At 48.7% G+C, this 22885-nt stretch overlaps 1 protein-coding gene across 3 annotated transcripts in view; it reads left to right on the top strand.

Moving 5' to 3' along the window:
- spop (speckle type BTB/POZ protein) overlaps positions 1-22885 on the top strand; it is a 101524-nt gene that overhangs the window by 67090 nt on the left and 11549 nt on the right. For all 3 annotated transcript variants that reach the window (XM_064321992.1, XM_064321990.1, XM_064321991.1), the window contains 4 exons: positions 6206-6333; positions 16401-16578; positions 17919-17974; positions 21994-22116. In XM_064321992.1, the coding sequence (XP_064178062.1) occupies positions 6206-6333; positions 16401-16578; positions 17919-17974; positions 21994-22116 (485 nt within the window). The remainder of the gene's footprint in view (positions 1-6205; positions 6334-16400; positions 16579-17918; positions 17975-21993; positions 22117-22885) is intronic.

Raw genomic sequence — 22885 nt, 5'->3', positions numbered from 1 at the left:
GTCTTCAACCAGGGGTCCACGGTCCTCTATCTGCACAACACCTTGATTCATCGGATGTAGTTCAGCATTCCTTTATTAAAGCAGCACTTACATAGATCTTGGGCTGAATTATCTTAGATCAGAGTGTCAGCCTGGTCAGGCCCATAGTCCTGTAGGTTATAAGCCTGGCAAAAGGTAACCAGCCAGCTATTGGACCACTTACACAAGCGCTGGTTTACCCCCTTTAAGAACAGTCCCACTTAGCTTCACTGACAGATTTGCGCACTGGTTTACAAATTGACACTGACTGATTGACATTATTACGCAGAACGACTGTTGGGGGAAGCCACTGACTGATGTAATCACTGTCTCACAAAGTCACACTGCTGTTCTGACTAGATGGCTGTCTAATTAAACCAGACACATTAGTAATCCAAGTGACTTGCTGTGGGTGGCTGGAACGGACGGACAGCTGATAGATGGCTCGGCTGACACCCTGCATGATTGACACCCTGCTTTCCTGGTCGGCTGGTTGCTAGGCTCGCCTAACCTGCAGTTCGCTGTGGGCTCCAATTAACAGTGTAATTGCTGCAAATAGCCTCATCAATTTGGCCTCCATCTTCTGTTTCAGCGTTTCAGTTTTATCTTTAAAAAAAGCATAGAAATAACAGTACCCCGTTCCTGACGTTGCTTTGTTTCGCAGTTCGTCTCTCCTCTTCTAACCGCCTTGAGAAAATTCCCGACCCCCGCGGAGCTCGTGCAGGTCTCAGCGCAGAGCGGCCGCTCTCTCTCCCTCTCCACAGTGGAGACCGGCATCGTTCTGCCTGGGCGTCTTCATTCTTCATTCAAAACCTGGTCGTTAGGACCGCACGACATAAAATTTGGCACGGTGCGGGGTTGTCGCGGATTAAAGTTTTCGTAAAGTTTACGCCGTTGGGGAACTGCGCACGGTCGTGGAGTTTGGAGGCTTTGCTCCGCTAGCGCCGTTCCGCTCGCCCCGGCACTCTGGCCGCAGGTCAACGGCGAGCGGGGCGGCGGAAAGCTCCGCGGCAGGGCGGCGCTCTTCCTGCAGTCCCCTGAAACGGGCCCGCGCAGCGTGGGGCGCCTAGCGGAGCCTGTCTCCGTTTCTGCCGGCTTGGCCCGCGAGCGCTTGCGGTTCGAGTGAGTGCGCGGGTGTTAAAAGCGGCCCCGGGCCCTCACAGGCGTGCTCGACCCTTTGTGTCGCTGGCTTGTCCATGCGGTTGAGAAGGAAAAGCTGGGAGGCTGGATGCGATGAGAGAATAGAGAGTGAAATTAGTTTATTGGTGCTCCAAAGGTCCTCCACTCTTGACTCTCTGAATTACACACGATAAATGAATGTGATGTGAATTAGAAAGATTTTGTGCGGTTTGTACTAAAATGCAATGAATTTTCCAGAGGCCCACGTGTTTGTAGCTTTATGCTTAACATTTCAACAGGAAGACTGCTCACAACCTTTTAGAGCATAGTCTTGCAAATAAGGCCTTATTGTCAAGAAATTCAGCGCTGTTCTTCAATTGTTTTTATTTTTTCCATTTTGCATCATTTTTGTACTCTTTTTCTCCCGATTGGTAGCGCCTGGCTACGTCTTGAATTACTGCATCGCCTTACTCTTGTTTAAAGAGCACTGCAAATGGAGTGGGTTTACTAGCCCATTACGCTCACCCGTGTGTCAGTGGCCGTTTCATATTCTGCAGGCCATGTTCAATTACAGCTGCTGATTGGAGGAGAGGTGTACATGTCGATTTTTTTGTTTTCCTCATTTATGAATCTTGTATCTGTGCGATAACACGATTCCAGGTTATGAATGGACAATCATTCACTGTCAAATCATTGCCCTGGTCAGGCTTGGAAAAATTCAGTCCAGTTTCTCTCACAGATTTTTTTTTACCCTCCCTGCAGGCCCTTCTCTTCTTACTTGGTCGACCCGCCAAAAAAAACACAATCACTCTTGGCATTTGCCACACTCTTACCCCAAAGGTTAGGCTGCTTCACCTGCAGGTAAAAAAATGGAAAAGGAGTGTGATGCACTTTGTCTGTTCAGTAAAGAGTTACAGTGGGTAGTTCAACAGACAAGTTTGTGAGAGGGGTTTACCCTGAAGGATGTGACCTTTTCAGCAATTGTTGTATTACAGATAAGTTAATTTGTTCCGTCATTTCTCCTGATGTCTTCACTCACTGAAGCTTCAAATGTTGCAAGAAGGCTGATAACGTGACTGCTGTACTGATATGTACATAAAAACATACTGCAACTGACCACAATCGCGCGACTGCCACCATATTGCATATACAGTAAAAGTACCTTTGCTAATGGGTTCAGATTGTCACCTTCAGTCAGTACATTGCATCATATATGGCAGATCATGTAACCATGTTATTTGTGGAAAATGTATGGCAACAGGGTGGAATGCGGTTTCTCCTGGACTACTAATTGTTCACCATCTAGAGTTCACAAACATGTTCCTGTTGCTATATCCGTCTGATGCGTTGACATCAAACATGCATTCTTCCCTTTTCTTCATTTCTTTTTTTCTGGGAGGGGAGGGGGTTGGGGGGTGGGGGTTGGAATTTTATGAGGTTTCCTGCAGTGTCTAGTCATTAACTTAGTTGCATATTATGGGTTGTTTGAATGTGTGAATATAACCATCAGCACCTTTTTTTCCTGGGCTGTATTTATATGTGAGTTTATTTATTACAGGCCAGGATATCAGCTCAGCAACTTATTTTTCCTTAATTGGTCTAGCGCTTGTCATAGCAACAATAGATATTCAGTCTTTAGGTTAATTGTCAGGTAGTCATTGTGCATATCAAAGCAAGGACTCACACTCAAAAATTGTGCAGCACATGACAGAACAAAACCATTTAAAAGTCTGATTGAGGTATTATACAAGTTTTTGGTCTGCAGTGATTAGGACCTTGTTTTCATACATACATTTCATTTCATTGTATTTTGTTATTTTGTTCTTTATTCCTCAACATTTCAGTTTTGTTATTTTTTCTAGTCTCTTTTTTTGAATTTGTTTTGTCTGCATTTCATGGTGTGGGTGTGTCCTATTCTAGGACATTATGTACTATTTTGTGACCATGCACAGCATTTGACTGGTCTATACCCAGAAAGAAAGCTTTTGCAAATTATATTTCCAATTTTTTACAGATGAACATTTACTTAAACAGTTTAGGACCAGTAATCCAGTTGTCTAACCGCCACCCTACTTTGCTGGGGCTGTAGAATGTGTTGGCCAAAAATCGCAGCGGAGGTTGGTGAGGCGCCTGATTGGGCGGGAGAGGAATGATGGGGCACGCGAGAGAGCGAAGCCCAGATGCAGCGGGGCTCGAGAGCCGGTCCAAGAGACGCACGGCTCGTTTCGAGCGCAGGCAGCGCTCCAAATGGCCGCCGCCTCTCGGCCTCGCTTCGGAATGCTGCTGGCACCGTCGCCGCTGCCTGCTCTTCACAGGCTCGGTTAGAAACCCAGCCCAGCTCCCTCCGCACCGCCCAAGCTTACCGCGACACTTGGCTTTATCCCCGAAAAAACGCCTCCTCTTTCGTCCGGGCCGGGGCCGGGGCCGGCCGGCCGGCAGCACCTCCTCAGCGTGTCATTTGTTGAAAGTGTTCAATTTCACAGGGATTTAGCTGCCCGAGTCGGGGGTGTCTCACTCTCGTTCGCCGCAGAGTATGAACCTCTGCTTAAAGGAAAAAAAGTCATAACAATGGGCATGCAGAGAGGGGAGAGGGAGCTTTGATGTCGGACAAATCGGTTAACAAAGCAAGCGAGTGGCGGTGGCAACAAATGCGTTAAGCGGAAAAAAAGAAGTGGTGGTGGAGAGGGTTTTGTGCTGTAGTGGGGTAAAAGGCCATACAACTGGAATTAAACTGGAGTCCGCACTCCAGCACTTCCACACTCAACCCCCCCCACCACCACCACCACCACCACCAGCCCCATCCAACATTCAGTCGCTGCCTGGCTGTAAGAACATGAATTCATTTATTCCACTGATTGAAATGGGGGAGGATAAAAAAACAGGCCTGCTCTCCTTTGGTGACAGGTGTGCTGTTTGTTCCCTACTCGAGTTCAGAGTCAATTGTTCAGAGAATTCAGCTTGTTGGCGTGATTTTCATTGAACTGAGGCTGATTTTTATTTAATCCTCTGTTCCAACCTGGCTTACATGTCCATGTCAGTTCCTGTCTGTCCGAATGGGTATCTCTGTCTGTTACAGTGGAGTTACTATTTTTCCTTTTTTGTGCAACTAAAGAATGAGAAATGAAGTCTCACACACTTTGTATTGCAATACTATGCTGTATTCCCTTATTGCTGAACAATTAATCTGATACATAGGCTCAGTCTGTCCTATCTATCTGCAAGAGTGACTCTTCCTGAGGGTTGGCAATATCAAAACACAGTTTTTGATCAACATTTGCAAAAACTGAACATGATTTATAAAATGTTTGTATAGTGCATTATAGTACGGTATATATCAAGAACCTGTTCAGAACGGTTCAGATATCTCAAAGGATTATAGGGTTCTGCTCTTGAACCTCAGTTGGACCAAATTTTAGTGTGCAGATCTATGACCAATTCATAACCTTGGTTCCCTCCTCAGATCACACTCTCACAAAGTGGCAGATAGGTTTAGCCTTCTCCCAGATTGTCTTCCTCCACTAATTTCAGCAAAGGCTCCACGTCAGTTGTGCACTGAAACCACTGGCACTTCTTTACTTGGCGAGCAATTATCTGTGTCATCTGTGTAGGTTTTTACCTCTCTTAGCCCATGCAAAGGCATCTTACCCATTCAGCAGTGGAGTGGGTTATCACATGGTGCGATGTGATGCGGCATGGCGCTGAGTGCCACTCCTACAGGTTTTCTATGAGCCCGCCCGCCCCCCCCGCCCCCCCCCCCCCCCCCCCTGCATGACACTTAATTACTTCCCTCTCTTTGAGTCCTTATGAAACAGCTGAGGTATAGAGCTTTTATCAGTGAAAACAGCCGCGAGAGGCGCACAGGATGCTAAAAGCGCTGTGATTTGTAAAAAGGGCTGTAATTTGAGCGGGAACGGGGCGACGGAGCCCGCGGATAGCAGGCCACGCCCCCCTCGCTTTCGGCTCTGCGATGGAGGCCCGGGCGCCGGGGGTGGGGGGGCGCTGCAGGGGGGGGCGGGAGCGCCGCAGATGCCGGCCTTCCCTCGCTCTCTTTCGTCTCCGCTCGGGGAGAACAGATGTCCCCGTTTGTGCCTTTCGATTCTTTCATATTTGCGTCTGCTTTCCATGCCGGCTCGGACACGTTGTGCTGCGTGGGGCTACTTTCATGTGCTGCGGGCTTCGCGAGTTTGGGTTGCGCGCTTCAACCGCTTCAACCGGATGGTTGTGCCGAGTAGAGTCTTTAAAAAAACATGACCAGGTCAAAACCTAGTGTATGGCTGGACTGAACCGGCCGACCAATGGTGTAACTTCATCACTCACTCACTCAGTCAGTCACAGACACACCGCTGTTGCGGTCCAGCCAAAAACTGTCCTCCTTAGGATGCAGCACATCCTGATGCACACCCTGAGACACAAAGCAGTTGCAGCACAGACACATAATTTCCCTGCGGTTTGATGGTCTCTGGCATCAGCTTCATATGGCCTCATAATTCTCTCACTCTCAGGGTGTTCTGCCCTTCTGATTTACACTGGTAATAATTCATTGGTAATCATTTTTTATTTTGCTAACTATAGCCGTTTTTCCCCCCCATTTCATTCTGTTGTTAAAAACTGCCTTTGAAGGAAACGGTGTGAAAAGCTTCATGGTAAAATATAAACGGGTCTGCAAGTTGCTTTGACCATTAAAGAGTCAAACGGTTTTAATATCCAGATGTAGGCCTTACACATGCGCACTGGAGGGGGTACACTGTGGCTTTGCCTAATGTGTTAAATTGTAACACATTAGGCAATTGTGACACACTGTGTCAACCTTCAGTGTTAAAGGTGCGGTTGGCATGTTTCATCTCTGATGTGAAAAGGGTTAAGGATTATTATGCGGTGTCTTACCAGAGTCTGATGGAACTAAATCATTTGTAGATGGTATGATTTTATTAGTAGTGTTAACTTAATACTTAGTACTTCTTTAAAGCGATCTTGGACAGGCTGACTGGCTGTCAGGAATCATTAATGTATGAGATTGTGAGGTAATATGATGGCTGTTCTGACGCCTGCTCACTTTGTGTGTGCGCAGAGAGCCAGAGGGCCTACCGCTTCGTCCAGGGCAAGGACTGGGGCTTCAAGAAGTTCATTCGCCGGGACTTCCTGCTGGACGAGGCCAACGGACTGCTCCCTGATGACAAACTCACCCTGTTCTGTGAGGTAGGACCGCTCCCCGTCATGCGATGGAATAACAGGCATTCTGTGCAAACTCTTCATGCAGAAATAATGTTTTGTGAACTGAACAGAGACTGGAGGTCAGTTTTTTAGCAAGGAAGCATGTCATGAATCGCAAAAAAACTTGTTTCTGAAAAAATTTTTTCCCAAAAAAAAACTATTACAGAATGAATTTTATTTGTTCTCTGTCCAGCTCATTGTGCTCATCATGCTATGGTGAGCTATGATGCCTAGTATTACTGTTAATGACACATTACTGGCATTGTACCTAACGGAGACACCAGGACACATTTACTGCTGCGTGGAGCATCCCTGTCCACGTACCCTGTTAAACTGTTCCTAAAGTCATTGTGCTGTTGTCGCTGAGAGAGACGGAGAGAGAAAGAGCGAGAGATTTTACAATCAATTTCTTAGCTTTGATAAATGTGAAACACGATGCACCTTGAGCCCAGGTTCCATCTCTTTAACCTGCTGGCTGCGACATTGTTATTTATTCAGAAACGATTCCGGTCTCTGGGAATCGGAGCCCGGGGCTGCGTTTAGCGGGCGATCTGAGGTGAATGCCTTTACTTTGAATTCGACATGAAGAGAAATCGCATTTTCGGGGCTCTGTTCAGCACAGCTAGCACTTTTCAGAAGCGAACTGGCGTAGGTTCAACTCTAGATATGCTAATCTTTCCCCGTTATGCATGCAGCCATAAATGTTTCAATAGCGTGTGGTGGGCTGTTTAATACAATTCTAATTAACCCTGTGGGTATGGTAGGGAGGTGTCGGAAAGTTTTCCGGCGTGGGTAAAGCCGTGTGGAAGTTCGTTTGAAGTGCTTCCGCACAGGGTCTACTGATGTGAGGAAATAGGTAGGAGGAAAGGAAGAGGGCACCGGGCACACGGTGGGACAGCGGTGCCTGTCAGTCGCATCAGTGCCTACCCGGCCCAGATCAGCGCAGTAGTGGAGGGGCCTTTGCCTTCTGCCGTCTCTGAGCTGCCTGCGGAAACAAAGGCTTGTATCGCTCATGGCAACAACTTAATTTCAGCACCATTGTACTCGTCTGCAGAGGCACAGGTGCCGATGGCCTGCTGATTATTTTCAGTGATTCAGAGTTTAACCTGACCTTCGCAAAAAAAAAAAAAACAGCTGGTGAGACAGTTCATGTTAATTCAGTTCAGCCCTGGTCCAGTCTCCAATCTGATTTTCAGTCAACAATTTGCAACAGTTTCTTTTGTTGTGAAGCTAGATGGTGATCCCTTCGGCGAGGGCTACATGCGACATTTATGTATGTGTTAAATAGTGGATCCGTTGTTTTTATTGAATGCCGTTTTATTTTGATACTTTACTTTTCCACGAGAGATGCTTGCGAAAATCTCATTTCCAGTCAAATCCAGTTACTTCGAAGCAGGAGCCGGCTGAAGTGGATCTGTCCAAGCAGAATGTATCATCAACTGTGCTTTTTCACCCGAATACTATGATGAAGCTGGGACTGGAAATCAAAATTTCATAGTCTGGCTGTCGCTGGCACTATTTCACTTTAACTGCTCTGGTAAATTATTTAATTGATGAAATGAATTCGGCTGTCATGTATGTGTTTCTGCCGCTAGCCAGACGTGATAAATTCCGTTCTGATCTACCAACGTACTTTCTGCTCGATTTCAATGTTTGGTTTCTTTTTAATTCCAAGTAGCATCATCGAACCTCAAGTGGATCAATGACTCAAGCTGGTAGCTTTTTTTTTTTTTTTTTTTTTTTTTTACAATTTGCCTAAGATGGAGCCTACAATTTGCCTAAACGCAGCCATTTAATCCTCGAGGAATAAGTCTGAATGTTTGATAGGGAGAGTTGAAGCCGGCTGTATATGACTGATGCCAAAAGAATCCCCGCATCGTTGACCGTTTAAAAAAACTTGTCTTTGCTTTAACGGCGAGCGGTATTAGTTACTTGAAAGTGTCTCTGGGGAGCTGCCGGTGTGTCATGTCGAAAGCGGGTGAACAAGCTCGCCTCTCTTTCTCTGCCAGAGCCCCCAGACACCTGGAGGTATTTAATGAGGAGATGGTTCCCATTAAAGGCGCTGCGCTGGCTGTCATTACTGGGATGGCGTGTTCAAAATGAAAAGGGGGAAAAAATCCTGAAGACAGTAAGCAGTGGAGGAGGGGGGGAGTAAGTGGGGAGATGGATAAAAAGTGTGTTTTTTTTTCCTTCTTCTTGTTGCCCTGTGAACATCTAACAGAATGTGGTTTGTTTTAAGGCCTTCCAATGCTCAGTCTGAACACTTTGAGACGGCGCGGTCCTTTCATACAGGCCCCTCGCTGCTCTAGATAATATTTCTCTGTTCAGTTGGTCGTTATTGGCTAATTTGTTTCCGAAGTACCGATGCTACACGGCATTTGTATCAGTATGAGTAACATGATGAAAAGAAACAAAAAAACTTCAGTGCCCACAGTGCTCATCTTGTTTTTCTCCTACTCCTCCCTCCCTCCGTCTCTATCTCTCTCTCCCTCTCCCTCTCTCTCTCTCTCTTTCTTGCAGTCACACCACTCTCTCCACGTGTGGTGCCCAGCAGGGAGACGCTGCTCCTGTGGAATGAACTAGCTCTTTGCTGATGTTCAGCTTTTTTCTCTTTTACTGTTTCTCTTTTTCTCTTTCTTTTTAAGCACTTTGCTCATGACAGCGCCCATCCTTTACAGGGAAGTGCCATATGCCGTGCGCCCCTTTTGGAGGCTGCTGCAGCTGCTGCTCGTTTGCTCCCCCCCCACACCCTGGCACAGCGCCACTCTGACTAGAGAGAGAGAGGGAGGGAGATGGGAAGAGAAAGCAAGGAGGAGAGGGAAAGAGGGAGAGAGAGAGGGAGATGGAAAGAGGAAGCAAGGAGGAGAGGGAAAGAGGGAGAGAGGGAGATGGAAAGAAGAGAAGAGGAAGGAGAGAGGGAGAGGAGGAATGGAGGAGAGAGAGAGGAAGAGGGAGAGGGAATGGAAAGAAGAAGAAGAGAGAGGAAAGGAAGGGGAGAGGAGGGAATGAGGGGAAAGCAGGAGGGAAGGAGAGAGAGAGGAGAGAGGAGGGATGTTGGTGTTGATAGGATTCCCTACTTCAGTACCATAGGTGTGAGTGCAGGCTCGATTCTGAGCTTTACAGCCAGACCATGCTAATGCCATTTACTAGACACAGTTTTCTGGAGGCCTTGTGCCACCTCAGGGGGGCCGATAAGAGTGCTGTGGCTCCTTTGCTCTGTACAGCTCGATACAGGAGGGTACCAATGAGTTGATGAGGACTGGGTTTGAGCTGGTCTCAGTTTGCCAACTTGTGGACTCTGTTGTAGGCATGGCCGTCATGTCCTCCCACTGTAGAGCTCACTGGTGGACCACCAAGATGATTTAATTTCCCACCCAAAACGCTCTGATGGCATCTTAACCAAAATCAAGAGAATGATGTTTAGCATGCGTGTGGTGCTCTGCTTAAATTATCATCACTATTCCAAAGGAAACCTTCAGGTTGAATTCAGAAATGGAAATGTCTGTTCATCTAAAAAAAAAAATCTATACAGAATTGTTCACCAAACACAGAAGCATATGGCATTCTACTAGGAAAGCAAAGATCTTAGTGTTTAAACAAGAATTTGCAGAGATAAATGGATAGGAGATTGTTCTTTGCTTAAAACTACAATTAATAATCAGAATAAACAGTCTAAAGGCAGCCCAGGAAATACAAGCTGCCATGTGTTGTGTGATGTCTGTAACTCAAAGAGTAACACATGAAGAGATGGATGAAATATAGACAGCCTCAGCGCTGCCTGGAGATAGCCAATCAAGTTGAAAAGCGTTCTGCGAGGAATGCGAAATTAGAAAATTGTATCGATTCTTTCTGTGCTGAATTCTTTTCATCATTCTCAGAAGCATAGTGTCCATGGGCCGTTTTTGTGAAGTAATTAAGTGAATTTTGATGTTTGTCAACAGTGGGTTCTTAGTTGTGTTGCAGTGCTTTCTGTCATGAAAACAAACCTTTGGGAAGGGACATACAGGGCATACGATGATGTGCGTTGACCTACAGGCTATTTAAAACAACCCTTTGTTTGCATTCCTTTGTGCTGGCGGAACAGTGTTTAGACTGGAGCCTTTGGAGAGTCGTTCAGAGGTCAACACAAAGAGCGGAACTGTCTGGGGTTGCTGGGCCCAAAATCACTCAGACTGTTCCCAGCGGTCGCCGCAATTGCATCAGGAGTCCGTGCCCAGTTCTGCATGGCCGAGCCGCAACGCTAGGCCATTTTGTAAATACGCAGTCCCACAATGCCCTCGCTCCAGAACCCCCCCCCCCCCCCCCATCCCGTCCTAGGCTGTGCGAGTTTCTCGTCTGCTCCCCTGCGTCTGGGTTAATTGTATCAGTCTGTATGTGCACGCTCCAGCACCTGTGTGGCTGCGCACGAGAGTGCTTTGTGTGTGTGAGTCTGGGTGCGTGGCGGGGGGGGGGGGGGGGGGTGTTCGAAATATGGGGTATTATTCAATCCGAGGGAACTGAGAAAAAACAGAGGGGAGAGAGAGAGAGAGAGAGAGAGAGAGAGAGAGAGAAGGAGCGCCGACGCGCTGTTTACTTTGACGTTCCGCTCACACGCTCGGCGGACGGAGAGTCATGCATTATAAAGAGCTGGTGATGAGTTTTGCGGCGGGCCAGACGAGGAGTTAAAAGATCACGGATCTATTAAAACAGCCCCCGGTAGAGCGGACGCGAGCATGTTCAGGGCTGATTGAAAAACTCACCCGGCCTGAAATTATTGGAAAAATGAGTGAGGCAAGGAGGAGGAGGGTGGGGAGGCGGGGAGATTTTCCTGGAACTTAATGAACTTTTTATTTAATTATTATTTTTTTTGTGCTCTTTCATGCATCATCACGTATGGAAAATTGATAAATATCTCGACGGGAAAAAAAAAGAGTGAAAGAGATTGATGCCTTGTTGCATACATGAATAATTCATGTTACGGTATTATTATGCAGCATTGCCGTTCTATTAGGATCCTCTTATGTTGTACTGCACGTATTTAATGGGATTAAATCATAACTTTGACCTGCTTGCCAGGGGGTCCATAAGAGGCACGGCACTGGTAAAGGTCATTATTATTCCATTAAGATCTGACCATGAGCTGCACTAAGCCCGCTAACAGGGAACCTTTGGCCCGGTGCCGTGGCGATGCAGTCCGTATGATGAACTTGACTAAATGAAGGTTGTAGATTTGGGCGGGGAGTGTTTTTTTTCCTCTCGAAAGCCCAGCCTGTTCACGCCTGCGGCACAAAAGGCACCGTTTTCCACACTCGCTGCTTTCTGCCTGTTCCGGTAGACAGTTGAGTTTGGAACTCGGCTAGCTGGAATTTGACGCTTTGTACCTGGGATGCTACGTTTCGTGGCATGGTGTTCATTGCTTTATTCGTCCGTCTCTGACGGAGACTCGCGTGGGTTTGCCTGTTTCCGAGCTGTCGCGCGTTGGAAGTGGCAGTGTTTTTAAACGCTTCTGTCACACCGGGGTGGTGTGAGGGCGAGCAGACGCCCGTGCCAGCGTCACGCCACCTCACTCACCCGAGCCGTCCCCCCTCTCATCGGCACGCTCTCCTGCTTCTCCTTCAGTGACTCTTCCTCCCTTCGTCCTCATCTCCCTCTCCGCCGCGTCCCCGCCCCCCGCCCAGTGCATCGCGCCGCCTCGCCTTGAGCGGTGGTGACAGAGCGGTTATCCCAGCTGCTAATGAGTGAGTGATTAATTCCTGTGGAAGGAGAGGGAGACTGATGGCTCCTGTCTGCCCTCGGTGTCGGCTTTCAGGCACGCGTCCCCCGGAGCGTGATTAATACAGCGGGGTCTGGTGCGCGCTCGCGCACATACATCAGCCCTGGCTTCCGTCCCGTTATGTAAGAGCCCAGCGACTTTCCATTTGTGTGGATTTATGGCCCCATCAAAAGGCACGCTTGAATGCCATTGTTGCGCGGCATCGATATTATTTCGGATTGTTCCATTCCCGGGTTAAGCACTTTGAAGACAACAGCAAAGACACGGAAGGCACCTCATGGTCTTGTCCCCTTCACTCGTATTAAAGAGCGCCATTTAATGAGGGAGCATAAACCAAATGTGGAAATTAAAAGTGAAGTTGTATAAATGTCACTGTTTTGAGTTTGCTTTAATTAGCTGACCCTCGCATACAGCAGTGATTAGATCGTACATTTAGTTAACACTTGAACAAATGCGTACTGTTGTGGAAGACTAACAATGCAGTAAGAAAGTGGAAGTACAAGTGATATGAGGTTAGTTTGTCCTTACCAGTAAAATATTAACTGAGTTTTTTTTTTTGATAGTAGTACCACAACAGGCTCAATTTATCTAAAATATTGTGGGCTCAATTAATCTGGAATTTTGGCATGTCTTGAGTTTTGAGCAGCTGGGCTGCTGCAAGGAGCCTGCATCCTCTGTTCAGTGATGAACCATGTGACCACGTGGTGACATGACATGAAGGCAGACATTGATACTGAGGTATCCTGAGAGCATAGCTACATAGAGTACATATTGGCTCTGGTAAAGCTCTTTTTAGGCCATTTGAAACCCATTGCAGCTGGCAGTTTCCATCTGAAATGTGATCAGACATGCTAGACAATAGTATTGACTCAACAAGCTGACAAATTCAGAGGACCGTTTCCGGACCCTTCGGCCACTGCTAGCCCGCAAGCTGTGGTAAATGGTCTGGCCACCAGGCCAGTACTGAAGTTACTTTCCAGCTGGCTGGTCCTTTTCTCAGGTTCCAGTCTGACAAATACTTGTGACTTTAGGTTTAGAACTGATGTTCTGTTCTTCCCAGGAGAAGGGCGAAGTGGCGGCGAACAGTCCTAGTAGCATTTCCTGATATCAGAGAGGAGCTGCTAACGTTCGCCGTGCTCGTGCGCTTCACTGAGTACGCTGAGGCTCGCTTCTACTCAAAGTAGACGCAACTTGGATTGTGCATGTGACGAGAACTTTGTTGGCTGTTGAGAAGAAAGATACTAGGGTGAGAGAGTAGATATAAGAGAACTATTGTTGTTTTTGGAGCCCTCTGTGCTCCATCGTGGTTTCGATTTTGGCTTTCTGGAGATGAATGGACGATGGATGAGTCTTTGCCAGTTTGAACAATGGGCCCTTGGATTTGTAATATCGCTGCAGGAAATGAGGAACGGCAGTGAGAGCAGTGATAGTGTCTGTTTCCTGTACCTGAGCCCGGCCTGAGCTTCGGAGCACTTTGCCCAACGTGGGAGGAGCCTCCCTGCCTTCGCCCTGCGGAAGTCATCTTCTTTTCTTTCCATTTGTCAGGCGCATACTGACGCCTCCTTAATGGGTGTTCATTACGTTACTCAACACTGTTCTCCACATTGAGTCACAATTGCATCAAGTCGGTTTCTATTTGTTTTTTTTCTTCTTCAATTTCAACGTAATTAGGGGATTTTCTTTGACAAATATGTCTCTGTTCTCATTCACAGGCAAGCCGAGTTGTGGTTTGTTCATTTATTTTGTTACATTTTCCTGGCAGTCCTCCTATTTTCCAGCTGAAAGATACCGGCACGTTGCTTTTGTCTTGTACCCTGGCACTGGTGGTGGAGGAGTTCAGGGGGTGCATCTTTGCTCTTGTGTCCATTTTAAATTCTCATTTTCAATTGCTTATCATATTGTTTCAGATGAAATACTGCTGCGATTTTCACTGGAACAAATCAGTGCTATCTTGCCCCAGTGTGTGTTTTTAAAATGCACATTTTGATCACTTCTCATATTTTACCAAATGTAAAATACTGCTACGAGCCTTTCAAGTATTTGAAACACAAGCGATGGAGAACTAAAATATGTAAAATACTCCGAAAGTGCAAGGAAATCATATTTTACTGTCAAATGTCGAAAGGGAACAGGCATTCAAATTCTGCGGCCAGGCAGCCTCGCGGCTTCCAGGGTGAGTGCGTTCGCAGCCCAGGCTGACCCCTCACGACCCTGTACGGACGGAGTCGGCTCTCCGGGAGCCCGTCTGGCAACCCCGGTCCTGCTGCTTGCGGTTTCGATCCGAGCCGGCTCCTGCAGCTGTCCGCCGCCCCCTCCGCGCTCCAGACTTTGCTCGTAGCCGTCCAGGCCCTCGGAAGACGGGCGCGGAGAAGCCCGCTCCTGCTAAGAGGCGCTCTGGCACGCGGAGAGGGGAGAGCTCCTCAGCATATGCGCGGTCCTGGGGTGAGATGGATGGAGACGAACGAGCGCGGCTGGCGGAGGCCAGAGCAGGTGGCGGAGTCGGCCTTGCGGAGACTGCCAGGGACACGCGCGCGCTCTCCAAAACTAATCAAATCAAACCAGCCCCGAATAAACAGCTTGCGGTAATAACGCCAGCGACACGCTCGCAGGCCGACAGCCGCGCGTGCACCAAGCCGAGCCGGGTTCTCACCCCCCCCACCGCCCCCCTCTCGCGTCCCTCTCAGTGTTCCGTAAAGATCACCATCCGTTTGCCCGCGGCTTCCGGACTGTGAAATGGGGTAAGCGCCGGTGTGATCGCGCATTTCGGTACGCCGCTTGGACCGAGTTACAGGAGAGGGCTTTAAATTCTCGCTGCCCCGGCCGACCGCGAGGAGGAGGAGGAGGAGGAGGAGGGCCGAGCACTAAATCCGCTGGCTGTCTGACTTTTAAGTTCACCTCTTCATCGTGGGTGATAAATACAGCCACCCTTTTCGGTCTGCTTTGGCGACCCGTCGCCCCCCCCCCCGGGCCCTGATGTTTGTGGCCACGGTTCCCGGCCTTTACGGCTGAGGGACCCTCGCGGTACGCACTGTGGTGAGGGGCGGAGCTCGGCCCGCTCTCTGACCGCTCTGCCGGGTGCATTGGCTGCAGCAGGTAAGCAGCTGCTGCGCACATTACTGAGAATTAAAGACAATTACATGCACACAGTAAAGGGGGGTGGGGTGGGAAGAACGGAATCCGCAGCCAGCCGCGCTCCCTGCCGGAAGCTTCCGTCTGAGGCTGCAGCTGCGTCTGCACAGCCCGCTGCCTTCCCGAGACCCCGCCTCCACTCCAGGTCCGGGCTGCGTTGGCATTCTGCCCACCTTCCTCTCTTTCCCTCCCATTTTCGCTTTTCTCCTCTCCCCCTGTCAGATGGACAGATGAAGGAACTCCTCATCAGTTGCAGACAATGAAAGGGATTGTCTCTCTCTCACCGCTTTCGTCTCTCTGTTTTACAAAGCTGGAAGGAAATTGGAGGCATTCCTCAGAAGTTTCTTTGGCACAGCGGAAGGCTCTTGAAGTCTGTTGTCACACTTGTCCTCCTTTGTTTCGGTAGAGAAAGCAGTACGTGTCACGCAGACAAAAGAGTGCAATCCCATCTACGACGATGGCTGTCAGGCCGTCACCCACCACTGATTAGGGGTTTCCTCTGCACAGGAAGGGACGGGGAGAGGAGCAGCCTGTGTAGATGGAGCCAAACGCAGGAAGTCTTGGGGAAACGTGAAGAAGTTTAGCGTCGAATCGCCAGTCAGCAGTCCAGTAGCCCCGTGGGCACCGAAGCCTATAAATATTCACATTACTGGTGAATCGTATTTGCAATTTCCTGTAATTAGACAACCGGTGTGTTGAATTGGCTTTAATAAAAATGTGGTGGAGGTGCAGTTGGCTGGTTAGATGAATGAGTAATTGAGCTGATGTGTTGAGTGGCTGAATGGCCGGGCCGGTTCCTGTGTTGAGTGCCTGAATGGTCGGGCCTGTTGATGTGGTGAGTGGCTGTAAGGTTGGGCCTGTTGATGTGTCGAGTGACTGTGTGGTTGGGCCTGTTGATGTGGTGAGTGGCTGTAAGGTTGGGCCTGTTGATGTGGTGAGTGGCTGTAAGGTTGGGCCTGTTGATGTGGTGAGTGGCTGTATGGTTGGGCCTGTTGATGTGTTGAGTGCCTGAATGGTCGGGCCTGTTGATGTGTTGAGTGACTGAACGGTCGGGCCTGTTGATGTGTTGAGTGCCTGAATGGTCGGGCCTGTTGATGTGTTGAGTGACTGAACGGTCGGGCCTGTTGATGTGTTGAGTGACTGAACGGTCGGGCCTGTTCCTGTGTTGCAGGTGAGCGTGGTGCAGGACTCTGTGAACATCTCGGGTCAGAACACCATGAACATGGTGAAGGTGCCGGACTGCCGGCTGGCCGACGAGCTGGGCGGGCTTTGGGAGAACTCGCGCTTCACCGACTGCTCCCTCTGCGTGGCTGGGCAGGAGTTCCAGGCCCACAAGGCCATCCTGGCAGGTAGAGTCCCGCCATGGGAAAGGCTGCATGACCCTGCACACTGGAAACACTCTTAATACCACACACTACGAACAGTGCACTATCACACACTCTAAGGCTTTTTAAGCTTATTAAGCAAAGAATTATTAAGCCAACTCACGTGCTACGTCGTTTCTCTCTCTCTCTCGCACGCGCACACATGCGCACACACTCACTGGCATACACGCACACACACACACTCTGTCCGTCTCTCTCTCTCTTTCATATGCACTCATGCATGCACACTCACACGCACACACTGACACACTCTCTGTCTCTCCCTCTCTCTCTCTCTTTCGTATGCAGACACACTCTCACCGGCATACACACACACACATTCACATACACACACACACACACACTCTCTCTCTCGCTCTCTCTCTCTCTCTCTCGTACACAGACACACTCTCACTTGCATACACACACATATACACTCTCTCTCTGTCTCTCCCTCTCTCTTTCGTATGCAGACACACTCTCACCGGCATACACACACACACACACATTCACATACACACACACACTCTCTCTCTCTCGCTCTCTCTCTCGTACACAGACACACTCTCACTTGCATACACACACACACACACATACACTCTCTCTCTCTCTGTCTCTCTCTCGCTCTCTCGTCCACAATGGCAGAAATAAAAGCCCTTAAATGACTGTCAGTGCCACGCCATCCGTTATCTGTGGCTCAGTACCACTACATGCCGGCAGTTTTTAAGGACTTATGAAGGGGGAGGATTTTCCACCGGAGACTCATCTGGCTGCTAATTATGGAGCCGGTGAGCTGAGGTGTGGATAATAGTTTGCGCTGCAGTGGAGAGGGTTTTAATGCGGGCTCCTGTCACGGGGGCCCGTCTCTCCCGACAGTCGCGCTGCCTACCAAACAGTCCTACCTGTTGTAATCAGCGTGCGGTCGCTTGTTAGCTCGCCGTTAAGCCTTTCGTGTTTACTGACAGCTTTTTCCTCTGCTTTGACACCGGCGGAGAGACGAATTTCGGCGCGCTCCGCTTATAACAATTACCGAGGAGAGGAATCGAACCGACACGAATCCTTATTAAATACTTCACTAATAAGATTTAACTGCTTATCTTTTTTTTTTTTTTTTTTTTTTTTAAATAGTCATGTTGTGTTAATGTTGGTAAAATGGGAGTGCAGCGTGCCAGATGCAAGTGGCTCTGTGCTGTTCCTTGTTGCCTCCAAAGGGGGATGTACTGTCATGGTGTAGAAATAGTGTTTCTCTTGTAGTGTGTGTGTATTGTGCCTGTGTGATGAAAACACACACTCCGGCTGTGTGTAACGCACCCCTTCTGTTTCAGCGCGCTCCCCCGTGTTCAGCGCCATGTTCGAGCACGAGATGGAGGAGAGCAAAAAGGTGAGTGGAGACGCCTCCTCCCGTCGCGGCCCTCGTCCTCCTTGGCTGCGCCTCCTCCGTCGGGCCAGTCAGGGAAGGAACCGATGAGGCGTGCGCTGCATTCTGCAACATAGTCTGCATGACTTCTGATACAGAGATGGTGTGTCAAAAGACAAGATCCCCCTCGCTGTAGTACGGCTTTCTGCCGAAAATACATGCAGAAATAAAAATAAAAGTAACTGTTACTGTGAAAGTAACTGGCATCTGAGGGGTCTGAGCTGCCAGCTATCCGTATTTCGGCAGTTGAATTGTAGGTGTGGCTACGCCGGTATGTTTACTGCAGGCTCAGTATTGAAAGTGTGCTGGGGGAGGGGGGGGGGGGGCGCTCACACCTGTATCTGCACTCACTGATCCCTGTATCCAGAGAATCCGCTGCAATCTCTCCGTCTCTGGAAAATGTCCCTCGTGCGCACACAGCCACAGAGCCGCGGATCCCTGATTCATTAACTAGTCTCCCAGAGTGTGGGGGTGTCAGATATAACCGACCCTCCCCCGCCCCCCCCCCCCCATCCTCGACAGTAGCGCCACGCTCCGCGGGGTGCCTCTCAAAGGAAACCTCCCTGTCAGTTATTTTTGGATCGAATTAACATGATCTCATTCCTGTCGGGCTGGAAACTGTTATCCGAGCGCCTGTCAGCCCCGTCTCCGCGGCGATCGAAGAGACCTCATTCGCAGTTTATGCGTTTGCGGGCCCTCGCCGTTGAATACTGATGCTCGGCTGGGGGGGGGGGGGGCGGGACGGACGGCCGCGTCCTTCGTCTTCTCGCCGGGGTCCTCCGGCGTAGCGGGGTAGCGTCAGACCGCGGGGCCGTTCGCTGCGCGGGGTCGGGTTTGGGTGGCGTCCGCTTCCTCCCCTGGCGTTTTCGCGCGGTTTGCTTTCGGGGGGGGAGTTCTTTCCTCGCCTTGCGTCAGCTCCGGAGCGGCGGCGCTTCTCGGTGGAAGCGTACCTGTAGGCAAACGCGCGCTTAATCGCGCAAACGCCATGCAAATGATAAAAAGTCAATCCCGTGCTGAGAGGCCTTTTGATGAACTGTCGGTAGTATTCTCTGCTATCATTAGAGTGAATAAGCGTGTTTGGCTGTGAGACGTCTTTTTAAACTATGCGCGTCGTCGAGCATACGCATGCAGTGAATAACTATCTTCGCACAAGGCCCTCGTCTATCGAAAAAAGGGAAGGGAAAGCCTGAAAGCCGGGGCGTGGGGTTTTGGGGCGGTGGCCGAAGGCCGTGGATCTTTATGCACGTCCACCCTCGTGCGAGAACCCCGTGTGCACGTCCGCCCTCGTGCGAGAAGCCCGTGCGCACGTCCGCCCTCGTGCGAGAAGCCCGTGCGCACGTCCGCCCTCGTGCGGAACGTACGTCCGCCCTCGTGCGAGAAGCCCGTGTGCACGTCCGCCCTCGTGCGAGAAGCCCGTGTGCACGTCCGCCCTCGTGCGAGAAGCCCGTGCGCACGTCCGCCCTCGTGCGAGAAGCCCGTGTGCACGTCCGCCCTCGTGCGAGAAGCCCGTGTGCACGTCCGCCCTCGTGCGAGAAGCCCGTGTGCACGTCCGCCCTCGTGCGAGAAGCCCGTGGCACGTCCGCCTCGTGCGAGAAGCCGTGGCACTCACCGGGCGGAAGCTGTGCGCGGAGAGCGTGCCTCCGGCGGGCTGGTCGTTTGGATCCGCGGGTCAAGCGCTGTAGGAACAACGCGGGGCGGGCGGGATGAGATTGTGTCTGCAGAATTGAGCGTGACCTCCGGCGCTTCAGGTCATTACTGAAACTGCCGCTCGCTCAGGTCTGCCTTGTTCTTTTCGCCGCAGGACTGTTTCCCTCAATCGCTTCCCCTTCCCTCAATTTAATCCTCTCCAAATATTTGTCCTCTCACTTTGAGGAGCCGACTCGGCGGGTTAAACGATTTTGCCGGTGGAACCGTGGGGTGCAAGAGAAATGGGGGAAGGGGGGTGGCAGGCAGGCAGAGTTGTAAAGAAAAGGAAAAATTTGTTCTGCCTTTATTTTGAATATTATTTAAAAACTTAGTGCCACCTCCCTCGTATTAACCTCTCTTCTCTCTCGGAGCAGTCAAACAGACTGCAGATGCGAAACCAAACAAAATGGAAAGAACGTGGTGTTAGAATGGAATGATCTTCTCTGTGTTCTGATAGGGAAGTTGGGCCCAGTTGAAAGGGCGAGCAGTTCACCATTCCCCGTGCACCGCGGCGGCCTAACGGCGCTTAAAAGCAAAAATGAACGTAAACGTTCAGTAGCACGCACGCTAATGGAGACAAACTGGAGCACTGTTCAGGGTTCGAGATTTAGGGCAGGAGTATAGAGGTTAAATTGCTGCGAGACCCTTGTTTTCTACCCCCAAACCCTGTTTACAGTAGGATAGCCCAGCACTGGACCCAGTCTCCTGTGTCAGTCAGTAATGGAACAGGAATATGAGAAATGGACTAGAAAAGTATAAACAGTAAAGAAGCATATGTGAAATATTCTATACGTGACATTGAAGGTGTTATTTAGGGTGACGTGCAAGTCTTTCCGGATTGTGCCACATACCATCTTTTACTTTCCCTTTCCCAAATTATTTACCTCATTGCACCTCTTGGTTTCTGTCTCAGCGTCCACTGTTTGATGCAAACGAAAATACGGAAATTAAATTGTAAAGCTACAACTATTAAACTGATAAACTGTTTGTTGATAACTGCTAAACCTGTAGTTGCAAGTGAGAGCTGGACTTGTATTATGAGTGTATAATCTTCGCTAAGCTCCACACAGGTGGGTGGGCGTGCTTGCAGAGGTGTGTAGGACCCACACTGTAAGAGTGTGTGTGTGTGTGTGTGTGTGTGTGTACGTACGCGTGTGCGTGCGCCTGCCCACAGTATTTGGCCCTTCAAACTGAGCATTTCGTTGATTGTAGAGATTTAGCAGCCGTGTCGGTGTGAGATTGCTACTTGCTAGGCTTGGATGGGAATTACTGCTTAAGTGTCCTATTTTCAATCAGAGGGAGAAGGTAGTATCTGTACATTTAGGAAGAGGAAGTGGATGAGTAAGTTAACCTTCTTTTGGAGTAGCCTATAAAGACAAATTAGGCTATTTAAAAAAACTAAGAAAATTTAATGAAGTCGTTTCGAAGACTAGCTTAAACAGACAAAAGTTTCTATGCAAACCCCCCCGCCCCCACAAAAAAAACCCCCCACCTCCAAACAACATTAGAAGTGAACAGCAGAATAATAAACCAGTGCATTAAATGTTGGTTTGCCACGGCTGACCCTGTCGAAATGCATTGTGTTCCGGCTCAGATAAAACGGAGCTATAATTGGTTTGCCGCCCGGTTCCGCTCGTCGGAGTGAGGAAACGTTTGGGTTGGCATTACCATGCAGACAAGTGATAAAGAGCGCCCTCGTAGCTGCAGGCTCCGCTCGTTGGAAATGACTTCTTCTGTTTCATTTCAGAAAAGAGACGGAGTTAATATGCGTGAGAAGCAGCACGGTTACCTGAGTTTAATTTTATTTTTTTTAACGCTTTGAGTTTTTCTTTTTTTTTTTTTTTGCTTCATTTCTTTGACACTGGCTTATATTTGCTCTGGTCGTTGTCTTTTATTTGGTTTACCAATGAATACAGAAGTTTTCCTATTTTCTGTGTTGATGGACCTGTTCAAATGTTAGGACGACCCAAGCAAACAGAAGGGTCTATATCAGATTATCATTTGGCCCACTATAAATGTTTGTACCACTTCAGTATGTCAATTAAACTAATGTATTTATCCAGCTCGCATTTGAAGGTAGACAAATGATGCAAAGCCATGTTGGATTTTTCGACTCAAACAATAAGTCATAAAATCCACTTATTTTTTTGTGAATTTTTGGGGGTGCGGGAAGAATATATGTAAGAATGAGAAATATGTGCTGTGCCTCAGTGGTGTAGTGGCCAGAATGAGTAGTCCGTTTGCATCCAGTGGTAGAGTAGTGTGAGAGACCATGTGTGGATTTCTCTCCCACCTAGAACCGCGTGGAGATCAACGACGTGGAGCCTGAAGTCTTCAAAGAGATGATGTGCTTCATTTACACGGGCAAGGCGCCCAACCTGGACAAGATGGCCGACGACCTGCTGGCAGCAGCAGACAAGGTGAGCCTCCAGCTTACAAAGAAATTAAGTTAAAATACGTCCATTTTAGACCTGTGGAGTGGAGCAGATGTAAAAACTTAAAATAAGTCATTAAAATGTTTAAATGCTGGTCATGCATAGGTACTGCCATAAATAACAGAAACTACAGAATTTCTATCATCCTGACTTGTTAAATGAACTGTTACCCTTAATGCACCCCTGGAAACCAGTTGAATTCATGAACATCTTATCCTTAGCATTTCTCTCAAGGTTTTTTTTTAAATAACTTTTTTATTCTGATAGGGTGAATATCATTCTTGCGCACAAAACTTAGTGACAAGTTTGGAAGATGCCTATTAGACTTGACAGCTCAACAAAACATGTGGGAGCAGAACCATAACAGAACAACGTCCCTCACAAGGACCAAAGAAAGAGGAAAGGAAAAGAAAGCAAAGAAAGAAAAAGTGAAAATGAATTGCACTTCCTGACCTTCTCCCAGGTTTTCTGAGAGGCCTTATAATTTTCTGCTCTCGTAGCGGCCAAATAAACAGTCAGCTGCCACATAAATTTTTTCTCCTGCCTTCAAATGTTAAGTGAAAACTTTAAATCGGGCTGTGTTGTGATTTAGGCACATATATTTCTCTTGATTTAATTCCAGCATAATTCTTTTGATTTTAAATTGTGATAGATAAGGAAGTCGTCAAAGTGCCTTGAAAAGAATAGGACTGCTGGGTAGCTCACTCTGTAAAAGCACCGCTTGCTTCTTGGATCGAATTCAACCTGTGCCAGC

Source organism: Anguilla rostrata, chromosome 2, assembly GCF_018555375.3.
Source record: "Anguilla rostrata isolate EN2019 chromosome 2, ASM1855537v3, whole genome shotgun sequence".
NCBI classification, from domain to species: Eukaryota; Metazoa; Chordata; class Actinopteri; order Anguilliformes; family Anguillidae; genus Anguilla; species Anguilla rostrata.
The sequence above is the reverse complement of the archived record's forward strand: the minus strand, read 5'-3'. Positions and strand labels throughout refer to the sequence as shown.